Genomic DNA, 18,551 nt, shown 5'->3' on the forward strand with positions numbered 1-18,551 from the left:
GTCCGTGGTGCTGACAGCTTGCACTCATGCATAAGGTTATTCGATTCTATTTTCGTTATGTTGATCTTTAATTGTCTGAGAGATTTATTTGTAGCTACAAAAAGATTATTTGTAAAGCAACCATTCAACTCTATGATGGTACCAAGTGTATCGGTGGTGTGGTGAGTCTTCACTTCTTTCCCATGGTTAGTAAAACACACAGACAGCACACCTTTTTGAGAATTTCTGACTCAACTATGTGTATGTGCCCAGCTTTTCTGAGTGAATTTAGGCTTCCTCTCTTCTAAGCGCAAGTAATACATTCCGGTAATAATACTTTTGTTTCGGGGCGTGAGGCATTTGCCATCAATGACTAACCAAAAAAGTAATAAAAACAATGTGATTGGCTACTAATGATTATTAATTGTCAATGACAGGTCATAACGAACTTCTTAAATTTTTACATTTACGGCTTAAAAATTGGAGCAAGCGTGTCACATGTAGGTGAAGAAATTGTAGCTGACACAATGCCTTTTGTTGTTAAATGTCATTTCAGTATCCAAAAACGGATTTATGTAAATTCAACCAGATTCCCTGCCAGGTGCTGAATCTAGACTCTAGATCATTCTCTTAATGAGTCCACATGATGAGATTTAATGGACTGCTCAGCTCTATTGATGTCTATGTTCATCATAAGTCCCACCAAGGAATCACACAAACTAAAAAGTGGATGGGAGTATTGAATCCTCCCCCCCCCCCTTTCAAACAATAGCACACATCGAATTACATAGTTCTACCTACTTTATTTCAACAACAAATCGCTATAAATTAATAATCACAAAAACTTAGCTAAGCCTAAATGACATTATGCCACATAGACAAACACCGTTATGTATCGCCTACTAGATGTGGCCTTAGTCTAGGGAGAACAGGTGGGGGCTGTTCCATTTGCTGATCTAATGATTCATACTCTTTCACCACATTTGTCAAAGAATTTAAACTTTCATTGAAGTCACTTAGTTCCATTCCATCTATGGACGTGTAGTGGTGAAGGTGAGCCTTGCGCTTGTAGAGCCGACTGAATCTTGTGATAAGCTCTCCAAATGTTAACCTAATGCATGTATTGTTGGCCAGTGTCAGTAACGAGTGGGGATAGCCTACAGGGGGCACCGAGCACAGCCCCGTCTTCCATCCTTCCTGGTTCCAGTGTATGAATTTCAGTCGAGATCGTAACCTACAGAAGTTAATCTTGCTATAAAAATCATTACGCTTTCAGGCTATTAGTCAAGGTTATTTAAATTGAAAAGCGATCACTTTATATAGTTTTTCAAAATGGTTTTTTAAACGAAAATAATTACAATCTTTTAATACATTATGTTAGCAATACCAACGCTAAAAATCACTTAATACTAAGTGACATTGCAGGCAACTTTACAATCTTAAATTGCCAGCTAGTAAAATGTCACACGAAACAGCAAATGAAGAATTACTATAACCATGCAGCTATTTATCATTCTATCCATAGACCTATCCATCGATCTATCCATGGTAGGTTAGGGTGGTCAGTCGCATTTAATTGAGCAATAGTAGAGACATTTTTTTCAGTGAGTAAACGTCGCTCTGTAATCTGAGCCCCTGCATGACAACCAGGTTAATGCATATTTAGACTCTCTAATAATTGATTTCAAAAAGGAAATGAAAAGTGGAGTACAAACACCATTACTATTTGTCAAGATTTAATTTCATTGACGAGCTCAAGTAAGCAAACATGAATGTCATGCCAGCTTGCTTTGCACTTTGATCATACTGTATCTTGAATACCTCTTTTTAAATACATACAGCTGGCTTCTATATACTAATTTCATTTACTGAACTTAACCATCTCTCAGTTCCCTCCGTCTCTCCAGAGTTTGTTAAAACTACTAGAGCCTGATTCAACTTAGTTTTTTGATGGTCTGAGCCAATTCTATATATTGACCAATCGAATCTTCAATGTGCCATCTCCTCACAAACTCAACGTATGAAAATGATTTAGATAGCTTTACATAAAATTTTATAAATACGTGCATAACTGTTTTCAGTAGAGATAGTCGGACAGCTCCTAACATTAAAAGTGAAACACACCTTTCAATATTCCTTCGAATGTCTGATATCTGAACATTCCCTCGAACCATGAGAGCGCAAGCAAGATATAAACTTCGCTTTGGGTCAGCTTTAATAAGTTGATGTTCAGGAGAGAAAGCGTCGGTAAACATCTGGTCGAGACGTCTTGGAGGGATGTTAACGTCTGCGAGGGTATAGAGTGGTGTCTGGCTAGTCACTAGATAGTGTAATGATGGAAATGGTACAAGATTCATCACAATCTCATTGAGATCCACATTGAGACTGCCTAAAAGTAGATACCGCATCGATGTTACAAAAGGTTGGAACCTAAATGATTGAGAAACAACTTAGTTATACAAGACAAAAGAAACACTGTGATATTAAATCCAGTAAAGTGTTACAGAGTTTGGAACCTAAACAAGTAAAAAATGAGGACTTTGTCACAAGGTATCTTAAAGGTTGACTTGCAACAAAATTTACATTACAGTTATTTGGTATCAAAAGGTTCACCACGTCTTACTCGGCTGTGTTGTATGTGCAAAATATGTGGAAATGTGATTACAAGCTTTTAAATGCTCCCAAACGAACAATTGAAAAAAACGGCCATAAGTTGAAACCCCTTTATTTTGATGACGTACTCAACTCGATGTGGTTATTGTTTTGACACATGATGTTATCAAGTGAAATGAAAGGCCAATTAGAGGCTCAATATAAAACGTCTCCTTGTACTAGTTTATGACAAACACTTCGGGTTCTACCGGAAAGCCCGTATCAAATATAGATGCTCGCTATCATTTCAGCTTGGTCTAATCATCTAGTTGTAATCTGATCATGCGACTCATATTTCCGGCCAAATAGCGTGAACAATTTCTGCAGCATTTTTCGACCATCACAGGTGACCAACAGGCTCCTCATGGTTATCAGAGGATGATATGCACCTGTCGAGCTGAGGTTAAAAAATTAAACTAAGTTTTAGGCTGGGTTTTGAGATATCAGTGCTCAAATTGACAGCTTTACAATAATAATGACAATAGACATGGTTTTATTGAATGCGTGAAGTATATTTGTGAAAATATTTCGATGAATGAGATTGCATGAAAGTGTAAACAGAAGCGCCTCGTGTTCAACTAGGTCACATTTGAGCCATTTTGAGAGGGATTCCAACCTACAGCGTTTTCATGATGGCTGCTATTAACTGTTTGTTTTTTGAGCTTTTAAAAGCTTGTAATTACATTTCCGCATATTTTGCACATACAACACAGCAGAGTAAAACATGGTGAACCTTTTGATACCAAATAACTGTAATGTGAATTTTGTTGCAAATCAACCTTTAACGTACCTTGTGACAAAGTCCTCATTCTTTACTTGCTTAGGTTCCAAACTCTGTAACGCTTTACTGGATTTAAAATCATAGTGTTTCTTTTGTCTTGTATAACTAAGTTTTTTCAACCTGTACGTTATAGATTCAGAGTAACAGAGAGGCTGACCTTAGTAAGATAATGCAGGGGAATAGAATGAATTGGAGGCAATAACAAATACAGTCAAACATGGATAACTCGAACTTCACGGAACCGAGCGAAAGTGTTCGAATTATCAGAGCGTTCAAGTTATCAGAGCACTGTCACAAGTCCATGTATTTACTTATTTATTAGTAGATACATGTACATATACAAACTATAATATAAATCAAGAGCACAAATGGCTTCTTTCAAATTAAATGCTTCTAATGCAAAGTTTAAAACGTTTTTATCAAAAAGTATAGAGATTTTTCTATCACTTGAGATTGGTTTGTTGTTTGAGGTGATGTTATTGCCAGGACGTTTTTTTAGATTGACATTGGCAAAACTTGATCGTTGTTGAAATGCTTAAAAGAAAAGACATCTTTTTTTTTTGAGCGTTTTACCCACGATCAATTTTGCCGATTTTTCTTGAAGTTTATGCAAAGATTACCTCACTTTACCTTGCTTCCGAAAGGCGATCGCTAAGCGGATGTTTGGTATAAATCAAATTTCACCAAACCTTTAGAAAAGTCGTTGACAAAAATATTTTGCCGATGGTGGTAATAACGCTTATGAATTGCGAAAAGTTGAGGTTTACCTCTATGGCTTGGAATAAAGTGATTTTCTAAAGCGATAACAACCGTTTCGGTAGCCGTTGGGCAAAAACAGTTCGAGTTAACATTGTTGAGTTCGAGTTATCTATAGCAATTTATCATTACGTGGGAACGGACCAAAGAAACCGTTTGAATTAACCATGTGTTCGAGCTATCCGTGGGCGAGTTATCCATGTTTGACTGTAATTGGGTTCTGATAACACAAACTATTTAGATGCTGGGTTGTACACACAGGGTAAGAACAGATAGGGCAGTATAAAAAAAGGAGACAGAAGTTCAGACATGATAAGGGGCTGATAAGAAAGGAAACAGACAGACACCAACAAAACTGCTGAATCATTGTTCATATTCTAGTATAGCTAGAGCCTACATTTGAAACTCCTGTTACAGTTCCTGGTTCAGTACACCCCCCAAAACTGTGAGAGGTTACCAAGTAGAGAACAGCTAGTGAATAGGCTGCAGCATTGTCACCTTCAAACCTTGCAGAGCTTGTCATGTTCAGCAGCAAGTTAGCTACAATATTATTCATAGAGTCAAAGGAACTGTGGTCCTTCTCGGTGCCCACACAGCCTTGATCATTGGTGATGGTGGCGGTCCTCCTAGAGGGTCCCGCCTTTTCTGCAATAAAACACATGACATTACATGGTGACTACAGCTAATTACATCTGTGATGCTACTTGAGCTGAAAACAAAAATCAGCACAACTTGATTCGGGACTACGATGCTAAGAATTTTGTGCTGTATTATCCAGTTTTTTTCTTGAGTCGGAGGGAGGGGGGTCGCCCAAATGTTTTTGATAAACTGTTACCTTATACCTCGTACACAAAGGTTTGTACACATTGGATTGTACATCATTGCCACACCAATGACCTCTCTAACAATATAAATCTGTAACAGGCGATCAGATCCAACTTAAATACAAGCAATAACTTGTTAATTCTACTGTTTGGTGAATGGGAAATTTCATCTAGGTGTTTGAAAGGGGATTAAAGTCATTCCAAACCATCAAGAACAAGTGTCATCCCAGTGACTTAAACTGCGGATTTAGATACACAGCAATCACTCATTTTACATCGTTACTCGGGACCGGCCGCCCCCGCTTCCCGAAGAAGTGAAAATCTGTAAAATAGAAACTAACCCTCATATCTAATGAAGTCACTTTTTTATTAATCATATTTCCTCCTTTCTTGGGTTCATTAGATGATTTTGAGGGTCAGGGGAAATGTGTCACAGGTACTGAACCTTTACACTTCATATAATCTACAGGAAAACTAGGACTCTGCAACAACAGCTATCGCAACGGTGCTTGTGGAGGGACCTCACTGAGTCGGAGTATGAGAGAGATTTGTATTTTAGTTTTTTTCTTTATTTTATTTATTTTCTTTAATTTTTAATGAATATTCTTTAGTCTGTGAATTGCTGAAGCTGTGAAAGTTGAAACGTCAAGTAGCAAAGGATTGCTGTATACAGATGTATCATTAAAATCCAAATAATATAAAATAGAGTGCAGAAAATAATATTCTATAGAGTATATAGTTTAAACTAGTAACTCCTTGATTAGTAGCTTTCTTTATGGTTACAACTTTTATAAATAATTCCAACATCACCTCGCCTTGTGTACAGTGTTGAAATACAACTGCTGAATGTCTATAGAGAACAATCAATTCTTAAAAGAAACCCAATAAAACTTTGGCTGATGTATTCAACTTATAGGAACAGCTAGCCTGGCTGCTTGAAAGCTAACCGCTACCAACCAGTGGCTCCATGGTTTAAATAAATCATTTTCTTTCGTAATTTGTGTCTCTATTGCGCGATACATTTCTTGTAAGAAATCACATGAGTACAACACCAAATAATAAAACGCAAGCTTCCATAAATGCAGGAGTATAAATGCACACCACACTTCTTTTACCCGCTGTCTTATTTACGATGTCGACAAGGGCTTGATTCTCCACTGGTAGCACACAATCAGCATGCTCTGTGAGACATCTCGTAGCTAGCACACAGTTATATGGTGAAGTTATCACGTCGTCTTCATGGGACGGGTAGAGAGCGGTCACAAACCTAGATGATAAATTGGTGCATGGCGTGATTGCTCAACCCCGAGAGCAACAGTGAAACATGAATAACTCTATGGAGCTTCATGCAAAGTTTATAGTTCATATAGAGAACTATATGAACTATAGACTGTAAACTATGAAATATGCTGTTTTTTGTGGAGACGGGCAAATACAATAAGCTGGAAAAAGGAACTCAAGCAATCTTTGTCACAAACCTAATCCTACTAACCAACAAAAAATCTACACAATTTATAATCCGCTTTCACACTGTGGTGGAAGCAGCTGAGCCACCACCGAGGACATCCAGCTACAAAGAACATGCTTCCCGACTACGCTGCCAGACATCGTCCAACCGAGCAAGAAAAGGAAGGAATCTAACACGAGAAGATTTGTATATACGACGACGGACGATAGACAGACAGAGTGACTGCAAGGTTGACATAGTATTTCCCATGGCGGTTATTACCGCCGGTTTATACCGCCCCGGGAAAAACTCATTTTGGTCCAAAAATGGGAAAAAGCGGGAAAAACTAAAAAACCTCTTTTTTGACAAGTTGACTAATGCCTAAGCAAAAAATAACAATACACTTATACCATTAGCTGTCATAAAGCTTCTTTATGGCTTTTTAACAGTACACAGACTAAAAAAGCGCATAACCTTTCTAATTGGTTTATTTACTAAATATTGAATGAAAAGATCAGACCACAAGATAATATTCGTTTATTTAAATATATTAAATAGTAATAATGAATGAAAAGCAAAACTGAAACATGTGAAAACATGAAATATCCTTTTCATGTTTTCACATGTTTGAAATATTATGCTTTCTGTGATGTGTGAAACATGATAATAAAGCATAATACAGCGATTAGAAAATAATTGAAAAATGAAAACACATGAAGATAATGCCAAGTGGTCTAGACCGGTGAACTGAACAAACGGATTACAAACGGATTAGAGTAATGAGATGATTGATGAGTAATGATTGTCTAAGAAAAGTTAATCCTTGTATTCGGCCGAATCATACCCTAAAGAAATTGTTTTTAGGTTTTGGTAGCAAGCTACCAGTTTGGAAGCTTTCTCCACTCCAAGCCTGTTGCGCAGCTTGGTCTGCTCTAAGGCAAAAGTGCTAAACAAAACACGTCAAAACAGTTCTATTATTGGACTGTAAAAGGCTCATCGTTATTTAACGTTGGCCCGTATCTTGGGTCATGATTTTTTCTAATTTTTCCCTCTTTTAAACACTACTTTATTTCCATTGCTATTGATTGATATAAATATGGAGTCACAAAACTAATTGTTTAGTCCAATTTTCCATTTTTATTTAATTTTAATTTTAGCAAAATATTTGGATAAAAAATTCTGACGTTATAATATTTCCCAGTTTTTACCAGTTGTTCCCGGTTTTTACCAGTTGTTCCCGGTTTTTACCAGTTGTTCCCGGTTTTTACCAGTTTTTTCTGGTTTTTACCAGTTTTTCCCGCTGCCCTTTTCCCCGTTTTTCCCGGGAAAAATGCCAACCCTGAGTGGCTGTGCTGATGTTTTACACTTGTGTTTGTGCCATGATATTATTGGTATACGAATATATCTCACAGTAAGCTAAGACTGTTTGTTATTGCCAATGCACATTGAGTTGGTGACCATAAGTTAAGTGCCTAGACCTTCAACCAGTCCGAGTCACAGACTGGCCGTAACATAGGTTCTTTACATTACTTCATTGTTATAGTCTGTTGAGGATGAACTCTGCAAAGTTTAGGGCGTAGCGTATCACGAGAATATTATGTGGGTTTAATGTATAAACTTGTAGGAGCTTTGGAGAAGCAACAGTGTTGCTGAGACCCGCTATACACCAAATAGCAATGACATGCATATTGCTTCCTTAAAATTCATGTATATTAAAACTAGCTATAGTTTGAGCACACTAAGCAAAAACCTTGTGTGTTCACTCTTTAACCACAAGGTACTTGAGCTGTGAAAATTAAGAAGGATATTCAATTTTCACTTAAATTTATATAAATTTACACCTATATTTTAAAATATAAAACAAAAATTGCATTCTTTAATTATTACACTAGTTTATACTACTGCATAAATACATTACCTGTTAGTGATTAAATGGTTAATGATTTATGAATAAAAAGAAGGGTATTTATAGAACTGTGTCAACATTACCACTGTTGAGTGAGGACCATAGGTAATGTCGCCTGGTACCTATCGCTAGGTGGCTATACCGTTGCTATTGTTTTAATAGTACACAATTGTGATTTATCTGTGAAATTATTCTTACTTTGATAGAATGCGCAAGTTCTTTTGTACACTTTGTGAGCAGTGCAGGTACAATAGCCAACTTTCTTTACAAATCCGTGTCAGTTTACAAAAATATGATAATTTCCACGTTTATTAGCCTGATACACGCAATGACTTAAGCCTGGTTCCCATATTCGCCGCAATGCACCGGCGACAGCACCGCAGGCTAATGTGGTGAAATGTAATTGCCGGCGGTCGATGCAAGAGTTTAGCGCTGTTCAAATTTTGTGGAAAGCCGCAGACAAAATCTTCCCGAAGTTCACTGTACAAGTGAAGGTCACCATTATCGAAACCGCATGACGAGCAAACATTTTCATGCAGTTATTAGCGATGAAGCTTTATGTGAACAGGAGCCGCCGAGCCTAACCTCTCAAGCGTTTTGCTGCGCAAGATTACCACCGGGGTCTCGCATTCGATATGGGAACCAGGCTTAATACACGACTTGATAAAATCATCAGTAAGTCATCCCAAAATTGTACGATCACAATTTTAATGACATATTGAGAAGCATATATATGTTTACTGAATGTCGATGAGGCATTTATGACCTATGTAACGTGACTTGGTTATGATTCAACTCGGTTAACCCAATGATCACTAAAAATAATTTTTCTCCAACCATGAGAGATATGGGATGAGAATCCAAATGCAATATAAGCACCCAACATGCATATACCACACAAATAGGGGATCGAAAGCCTTCTTTAATCACAGCTCTACAAACTGTTTATGTTAATGAAGAACAAGTCAGCACATGTGAGAAAAGTAATGGGCTGGCAGTAATCACAAAAGCAAGCGTAAACCAGCAATAATAGCAATACTATTCATCTGTGAACTGACTTACCGATACACTTCGGGAAACTCTTCCGCGAGAAGTTTAAGTACAAATGTACCGAGTCCACTTCCTGTTCCACCACCCATAGAATGTATTATGAAGAAACACTGCAGACAATCACACTGCTCGGCTGCTCTGCGAATAACCTCAACAAGATCATCCCTGTATTTGCTGCCATATTCTTTATGGCCTGTCGCCCAATTGTTACCACTTCCTGCAAGATCATGGCCGCACTATTATTAAAAAATGCTTTTTCATGTTACTGATTTATTGGCAATGTCGTACTCTCCCAGGATATGTGAATAATGACCGTACCAAACCAATTATTTATAGCGAATGCTAGAAACCCTCAAGGTTTATTTGGAAGCAGTACAGCTAAACCTGTAAGTATGACCTTAGTGTGAGTCGTCGTATTGTAAAAAAAAGTTTTACAGTCAAACTGCGCATCTGCATCAACAATATTAACACTAACAATATTACTGAGCCTCATATAAATAGGATCTATTTGGGAATTGACAGTTCTATATGACAGTCAATGTGTCAAATCAGTCAATTTGTAAAAAGACTGAAATTTTCAGTGAATTTACAAATTGACTAAAAAATCAGTCCATTTATTAGACAGATTGCCTGAAACATTGATATGAAGTAATACAAGTCATTTATGTCAAGTAGAGCATCGACTATCACATATATGCATTCTTATATTGTTTAACCTACTACTATTTAATATTTTAAACAATAATTTTTTAACAAGTACAACATATGATGTGTAATCTTTGATTGAGGATATAAAGATTATCTACGGTTAAACAGATGTTTATATCAAAGACCAGATGCTGGCTTAGGTATTATAGGTAATCCAGCTAGATGTTCAAGTCGACTTCTGAACGGAGTCGACTTGAACATGTAGCTGGAAATCAACAAATTGCACAAGGAAATAAGCTTGAGACAGGCAGTACAAGAAAATCTCAAGCGTGACAGGCAAGGGTATACCATGTGTAACTGTGGACAAAGTGGCAAGAAGTGAAAGTCAAACAAATGTAAATATTTCAAGGCTAGAGAGGCATGTAACAGTAGATGTCATGGGAGTTTGACACTTTCAAATAAAAACTGAAACTAGTAATTTAATTATAAAGAATGACCATATGATTGTTATTCAACTGGATGCTATGTCTTGGTAGAAGGTGTTTTAATCATTTCAAATGCACATATAATTTAAATTCATGAGTAGAGCCAAATGTGATGGCTGTTTTACAGACAATTAGCTTTCATTTGTTGATACAGTTAACTACAGGTTGTTACAGATCAATTGTTTGTACTTATTAATCAAATTATTTTTTAAAATTGTGTTGTTTCATTGATCTCTGCCAACATGAACTGGGTTTTTCGATGGCTGCTTCTATCAATGTGAGTACTTTACCCTACCAGAAACTGCTGTTTGACTCTAATTGCTGCACAAAGTAGCCTCATTAAGTCGTCACACTAGTAATTATGGTAAACAGCTACCCTGTTCAACTCATCCAAGCGTTCAAGCACCTGGTTCAGGTATTTGATATTAACATCTCTTTAAATGTAGATAATCTTCATATCCTCAACCAAATATTACACATATGTTGTACTTACTAAAATAATTATTTTTAAAATATTAAATAGAAACAAGTTAAACAATATAGTGTAACAGCAGAGAACTGTGATCAGGGCTGTAATGATAGACCTCCGAGCCACTACGGTAGTAGGACCAAGCCTCCAAGGTACCGTTGGAGGCCCGGCCACACTTATAAACTTGGACTATCGACATGAAACCGTGTAAAGTACAAAAAAGGGCAGAGCCTAGACCGTAAATAAAAATATAAAATGAGAGAGAATCGATCGCTGAAAAAGAGTCGTACTGCGCACACGCTCTGTGCATGTAGGTTCTTGGTTGCCTGTTATGCATGCACTATTATATATATATATTTAGTAAATATATATTTCATTGGCACTTAACACTCGGTGTTGTTGTTTGAATACCTCTTGGAGAATAAAGAAAACTATTTAATTGCATGCAGTGCCGCTAGGAGCTTGGCAAATTTTTCTGAATAAATACATATGAATGACTGATGCTCAAGGAGCGCGGACCGAGGAGTGGACAGGCTAGTGGAGGTCATTGAGCGGCTCGCTTAGGCCCCAGTCCATCAATTTAATAGTGCCTCAGTGCTCGAGGACAGGTGATAGGAAGAACTTCATCAGCCAGATACAGGAGGTAGCCGGAGCAAACTCATGGTGCGAGGAAGCTGGCCTGCTGTACCTCCGGGAGGCTTGGAAAGAAAAGGTCGAGGACTGTGGACAGACTGACTGTGTAGAAGCCGTCTTTGATGTGCTTCGCGCTCGGTTTGGCCTCTTGCCTAGGCATTCTCGCAACAAATTTGGGCATCTTGAGGCAGGCCGCTGCCACCTCTCTTTAGGACCACATCTGCCGGGTAAAAAGGCTGGTCCGGGTTGACAGTAACCTGCCAAGTCCCTAAAAAACTAACATGGCCAAAGAGCTGTTTTGTAGCTCAATTAACTATGCCAGTTTGCAGCGACACCTGCTGGCTATGTCCGTGGCCATTCTTAAAAGTCGTGCATGCCAAAATTGAGTTCCTGCAGATTAAGCTTGCAAACATAGGGTCGACCGACATCCAGGGCATGGAGGAATCTGGGGGAGCAAGCAGCCGTAGTGCAAGATTAGACGGTCGGTCAAGTGCAACAACCCGGCTCGTGCAACAACTGATACAAGTGCAGCAGCTGAAGCAGGAAAGGAACCGGATCCCAAAAAGGAAGGAACCGAGGCTTCTACAGTGCTGGGGATGTGGGACTTCCGGACACCTGCGCCGACACTGTCCTAAGAAGCCAGTACACCAGGAAGCCAAACCAGGATCCAATGAAGGAGAGGTTTCTCCTGCCGGGCTGGCAGTGAGAGGGACTCCTGCCGTGGCTGTCCAAAACTATTACCAGACCATGAAGGATCTAGAGCTCCAAAACCGTGAGGGCGGCTCAACACATAGACATGCCCCAGACAGGCTGCATATGGCTGCCCAACAGGGAGTGTGCCAGAAGATCAGTGAAAAAAGAACCGACCGGTTCAGTATCGGACAACCGCCTATACGAACGAACTTGTTTCCTGTCGTCTACTTCCACTGATGCGGCACTTCAGAAGCTCGCTCCAAGAATGTGGCCCCAAATCGTGCCTCAAGGGCAATAAAAATGATGACAGCCCGGTATGCCATCAAAAGCTTAACTTAAAGGCGGTAGGACTGACTCACGGTACGCCTCAGATGTACCTGAAAAGGATAGGCCTGCTTGGCTTAGCTACAGCGACATTGAGCCTACTCGGGCACAAACGCTGAGCCGGCTCCACTCCACTAATTACTTCCTCCCTGGAAAGTTGGAGGGGCTACCCGTTAGGTTTCTGTATGACACCAAGTGTACCACAAACCCGCTAAGCAAGCACATGTTCGACAAGCTCTCCCGGGCCATGATGGACTTGTTGGAGGAAAGTGACAGCCACGTACTCATGGGGATGAGACCAGGCTGTTCTTTTACGGAGTCCTACGGCTACCCATGCGACTACGGGACATAGAAACCGAGGAGGTCTTTGTGGTGAGCCAGATTCAGGGTTGGCAAAAATATGGATATTTTAAACAATTTATCACTGATATATATCATGATATTTATTGATATTTTTGATATGATATTTATGATATTTTTGAAACAAATGACATTTTGGAGAAAAATTCGAAGCTAGATTAAACTTGTATGGTGTTTACATTGTGATTGGTGTATTTTATAGGTTGTATGGGACCAGTCAGCAATGTTTAATACCGAAAAACCTGATTTATTGTAAGCCTAGTATAATAATAATATTTATAAATATGAAAATGTTCGTCAAACATTGGATTGGAAATCATGACATGAATGCAAAATGCAAACAAAATAGTGCAAATAGTAAAAACACACTATGATAGTCCAAGCATGTTCTAATGTCTAGTTTAGGTATTTGTAAACAAACACCAGCTTGCCAGCCTTCACCACACCGAGACAATTTCTCAACTTGCTGTGAACCAGTCCACATGATGAAAACACACACTCAACACTAGCAGTCAGAGTTATATCATCATATTTATAGATATTATACTGAGCCAGAATCCTTTGAAGCTATTCATTGAAAAATTTGTACAGAAAACGATGAGATGAATTACTCTGTTCTCAGTGAGTCAGTGTAATGTGCTTACAATTCTGTTTCTGGGTGTCAGATTGTTCAATTCAAAATCATGGATTATGAAGTTCAAAGTGTTTTCAGCAGGCTGGTCTTTCAATAAGGCAATAAAATATAACAGTTTAACACAAGATAATCAGGTTAGGGAGATAGTACCCAGACGAAGGAATACAATTTAGATCTGAAAAACATTTCTCAACTTGAACACTAATTAATTGGTCTAGCCAATGTCACCTCCTTGGCCTGGCTGTCTTTTTCTGTGTTGGGTAAGCCTAATAGATACCTATGCAAGTATTTGATGATTTTAGGTATTATTTAGCATTTTTAGACTGTTAGCCATAGTTATAAGGTGAAAACGGAATGATAAAATGAATATTTTTCAAAAATATCGATTTTTATGACTAAAAAAAATTATATCTGTCGGTGATATATATCGATGATATATATCAAACGATATATATCAAACCAACCCTGGCCAGATTAGCGAAAACACTATCATAGAAATGCCCTTCCTTCCTCACCAATGTGCAATGGAGTTTTAGCAACCCGTGGTGTCCATGAACAGCTGTCCGTTGACTTGTACGAACAGATATGGCAATGGTTGCTGATTAGTAAAGTACAGATGGTTCGCAACCTGGTGGTGCCAGCCAGAACTGAGGTGGCCATTCCATGCAGAGTGATGACCTGGACCTACTGCCGATGGGAGTGATTGAGGAGTTGTTTGGATGGGCCATGAGCTTTAACCAGCCTGGGCAGAAGGGAAGCGTCATAGCACGGTTTCTCAATCTAACAGACCTGCCCTTCACCTCCGAGCCGGTAGTACAGTGGGTACATACACAAAAATAGAGGATCACCAGGTAGAAGACGAACCAGCCTTCTCGGAGTCGAAGCTCACACCCCCGGATGCAGACCTGTCGGACCTCTATGCGGCAGCCCAGCGTAACTGCACAGAGCCGAGACAGGCAGAGCAGTTGGCACGCTATCAGGGCACATTCAGCCCTGCGACAGACCTGCAAAAACTGCCGGCATTGCGAGCTGAGAGATAGAAGACCAACTAACAAGGAACTCGCTCTGGAAGGCCAGCGCCTCTCGGCAGGACTCAAGGGAAACCCGCTCACCGCGCCGAAGTTCGCAAGGACCGCATGTGAAGCGGTAGGTCGAATGGGCCTGTTAGCAGCTATGACAGCCGGCCCAAGATCAACGTGAAACTCTGCAGCTCAGGACTGACTGAGGCCACCCTAGGACTCTGCGCCTTGGCATGGGTGAAAACGCGAGAGACCACCGAGAAGGAGCAGATGCGAGTCACGGGCCAAGAACCGGTGACCACCAGGTACTGCGCTGTCGAGCGGTCTGAATAGCTGACTCAAGAACAGCTGGAGCTAGGCCAGGAACTCCGCCAGCTGCAAAAATTCGTCTGTTCTTCAGGCTATGATTCAGCGGGGTGCTGAAGGCTCGGACCTCTCCATGGACAGCCGCAATGGTGCAAAGTATGCCTACCAGCCATTAGGGAGTTCAAGCTAGAGTTCCATTAGCTAGAGTTCAATCCTCCATCACTAGAGGTCCAGCCCTCTCATGAATACGTGATTAAGACGTATGCCGAGGACGTATGCCGAGGACGTATGCCGAGGACGTATGCCGAGGACGTATGCCGAGGACGTATGCCGAGGACGTATGCCGAGGACGTATGCCGAGGACGTATGACCTATGAGACAGACGTATGAGAACATAATGCTTTCTGTTTCTGCACTGCCAGAGGAGCCAGTGAAGTACAGCTTTGCTCTTGCAAACAAAACTACTAAAGCTTTTTGGTGAGTTCAACATGGCAAGCACAGGAAAGGATTTCCACTCTCTAACCAAGATGTTTAAGACACTAAACTTTACCAGAGAAGAGAAGCTGATGGCGAGTCAGCTGAACTCAAAGGAGGAGACTGCATCTGTGTGTCAGAGCATAGGCCTGTCTACTCCCACAAGTACAGCGGAGCACCCTGCCAGCTCGGGGACGTGCTCTGACCAGGCTGTCTCCTTAGGCCAATTTGTTATCAACAGAAAAGCTCAGATTGAGGCACACCTGGTTGACACGCTAGCTATGACACAGCAGAGAATTCTGGCATGCATCGTGCCCTTCAAGAAGATGTCGGAAAACCCACCTGCCGAGACACCATTACAGATTCACGAGCGACTCAAGTGGATGGAAGTGAAAAGGGCTGAATTGACCACCGAGTTGGTTCAGGTCTTGTGTGGTCGCCAAACCCTACGCAGGCACCCCTACAGAAGCTCTGCATCAAGCTAACTCGCCAGAAAGAAAGGAGACAGTGCAAAGGGAGCGATATGTCAGCAGCAGTACCTGGGACCGTGTGGAAGACGCGTTGAGAGAACCGGGTACTTGAGGTATATGTGGCATCATGATGAGTGCATGCAGGAGTACGCAACATGTAATGCAGCATTTTGCCATGTACGTCTACCCTTGCCGTTATCAGCATACATTAAGAAACCAGCTGATTGTTCAAAGGAAAGACCATTGAACGGCCAAGTGGAGCAGCCCAGTATACCTGGTCGACAAGGCTCACTGGCGATCATCTCTGTGCGCCAGAGGGTGATCGGTCAACCTGGAGATGCTGTCCTGCGGAGTAAAAGAGTAAAAGAGCCGACGGCCCAGCGTCCTACCGACAGAAAAACAGGAGAGCAGTGACCGAGGGCCCCCGCAGGCCATGCAGTAACATGGCTCTCCCAAGTCCGATGAGGCAAGGAGCCCATGACTCTCCACCTAAGAAAAGGGCGGCTAGAATGACGGCGCTGCTAGGGAATGCCTCCACCCCATCAACGGAGCACAAAGGTCGAGTAGAGCGACTAACCCGCCTGCTCAACATTTCGCCGGCTGATGAGAAACTGCATGAGCGCCAGGAAAAGAGGGCCTGGCAGCTGTTATAGGACAGCAGACAATGGAAATGCATGGCACTGCAGACGAGCCAGCCCATCAGGGCCCGACGCCTAAAGAGGGCAGCCTGGATGTTTGCAGAGATCGAGGCGGCCATGCTGGAGTTCAGTGCCTGGCAGCAGTGGCTCTGGTCCCAGCAACTCTTTCCTCCTAGTTTTGAGTGGACAGCCCCAGGGCCTCCACTAGGAGGAAGTGTAACGGCAGAGCACTATGATCAGGACCATAACGATAGACCTCCAAACCACCATGGGCATAGGACTGAACTTCCGAGGTACCGAGAGAGGTCTGGCCTCCGGTAGGAACTTGGACTACCGAAAAGCAAATCGTGTAAAGAACAAAAAACGGGTCAGAGCCAAGAGCATAAATAAAAATATAAAAGGAGGAAGAATCGATCGCTGAAGGAGAATTGTACTGTGCACACACTCTCCACATTTATGTCCTTGGTGTCTGTCATGCATGTATCATTATATACATTTACTAGCTGAATTCTTGGTGTTGCCCGAGTGTTAAAAATCAGCTTATAAACAATGAGAGGTAATGAGAGTTGCCTGTCACTTGCTATTAGCCTGGCACATTGCCAATGGATAATTTGAGTAAGCTTACTAATAAAAGCTACCACTTCTCACGACGTTACACCATCATGTTGCATCATGACAGAGAGCGGTAGCGTATTTGCTCCCATATAGCGACAGATATCGCCTAACGAATCCATCAAACTCGTGTGGCTGAATTGGTAAGGCATGAGACTGATGAACTGGAGGGTCGGAGATTAAATCTTCTGCAATACGAATTCTTTATTCCAAGATATTAAAAGTTATAGCTGGAAAAACACAAACACATATACACAAACTTCGAGAAATATATATACATGTATAGATTTAGTAAATATTTATTTCATTGTCACTTAACACTCGGTGTTGTTGTTTGACTGTCTTGTGGAGAATAAAGAGAACCGGCAGTTTTCTTTACAATAGGTAAGAATACATAAATGTGATCGTTGATGCTCTAATCGAAGTAAATGGCTTGTCTTATTTAATATCAATATTTCAAGCAAGTTGTCAAATAAATGGACTGATTTTTTAATTAATTTGTAGGAAGCCTGAAAACTTTAGTCATTTTGTAAAATGACTGAGTGAATCAAGCAATTTGTAAGTTGAATGAAAACTGATGGCAAATTGACTGACTGTAGATTGTTACAGTCAATTTCTGAAATGCACAATATGGCATTTTACAAATCGACTAACTTATTGACACATTTACTGTGTTTACGCATTGACTGTAACATATAGGTACATTGAACGAGTTCAAGTTTTGTAAGAAGGCAAATATCATTAAGAAAATTTTCCATATATTAATACAACTATCCAAATATTTATTACAAACTTGATGGACAACTTCATGTTCTTATTTGACTAACAGTTATGTTTCAATTAAAAACATACGCAATGTTTATATATATATATATATATATATATATATATATATATATATATATATATATATATATATATATATAGTGTTCAAACCTGAAACATCTGTGACGAGTTGCCGAACATCAAACAGTTCTTTCAATGGACCAGAAAGTATATCATTTACCACGCCTTCTTCCATATCCACCAGAATTGATCTTGCTCGCAAACTTTTGATTTTCTCATTACCTGTTCCGACAGAAATGTTTCGACCAGATTTTGGCTCAACATTTCTGAAAAAAGAGCTGAGGGCTTCATCAAAAATTCCTGCTTTATTATTAGCCGCAAACTCTCGAAGAGCCAAGTCCCAGAATCGACAACCAATTTGGTTTCCGCATTGTCCAACTTGAATAATAATTGATTGAGTCATGTATGAGTGTGCTTTCTAATAGTACATAGGTAACTGTTTTGATTTTAGCTGGGCAACCGCGCAGTTTTACCTCGGGCGCCAAAGATTTGGTAGCATTAATTTATCCTTGACCGAACACACCTTCCACTTCCGCTTTCACAGC

At 40.3% G+C, this 18,551-nt stretch overlaps 1 protein-coding gene across 1 annotated transcript; it reads right to left on the minus strand.

Moving 5' to 3' along the window:
- Positions 1–762: 762 nt before the first annotated feature.
- LOC137396928 (tubulin epsilon chain-like) lies at positions 763–18,467 on the minus strand. The gene is made up of 6 exons (XM_068083223.1): positions 18,097–18,467; positions 9,408–9,612; positions 6,108–6,259; positions 4,667–4,813; positions 2,104–2,368; positions 763–1,213 (listed from the first exon to the last, which is right to left on the minus strand). The coding sequence occupies exons 1-6, from the start codon at positions 18,407–18,409 to the stop codon at positions 868–870; spliced, it is 1,428 nt and encodes a 475-aa protein (XP_067939324.1). The 5' UTR covers positions 18,410–18,467; the 3' UTR covers positions 763–867.
- Between the last annotated feature and the right edge of the window lie 84 nt (positions 18,468–18,551).

The sequence above is a fragment of the Watersipora subatra genome, chromosome 1 (assembly GCF_963576615.1).
Source record: "Watersipora subatra chromosome 1, tzWatSuba1.1, whole genome shotgun sequence".
NCBI lineage: Eukaryota > Metazoa > Bryozoa > Gymnolaemata > Cheilostomatida > Watersiporidae > Watersipora > Watersipora subatra.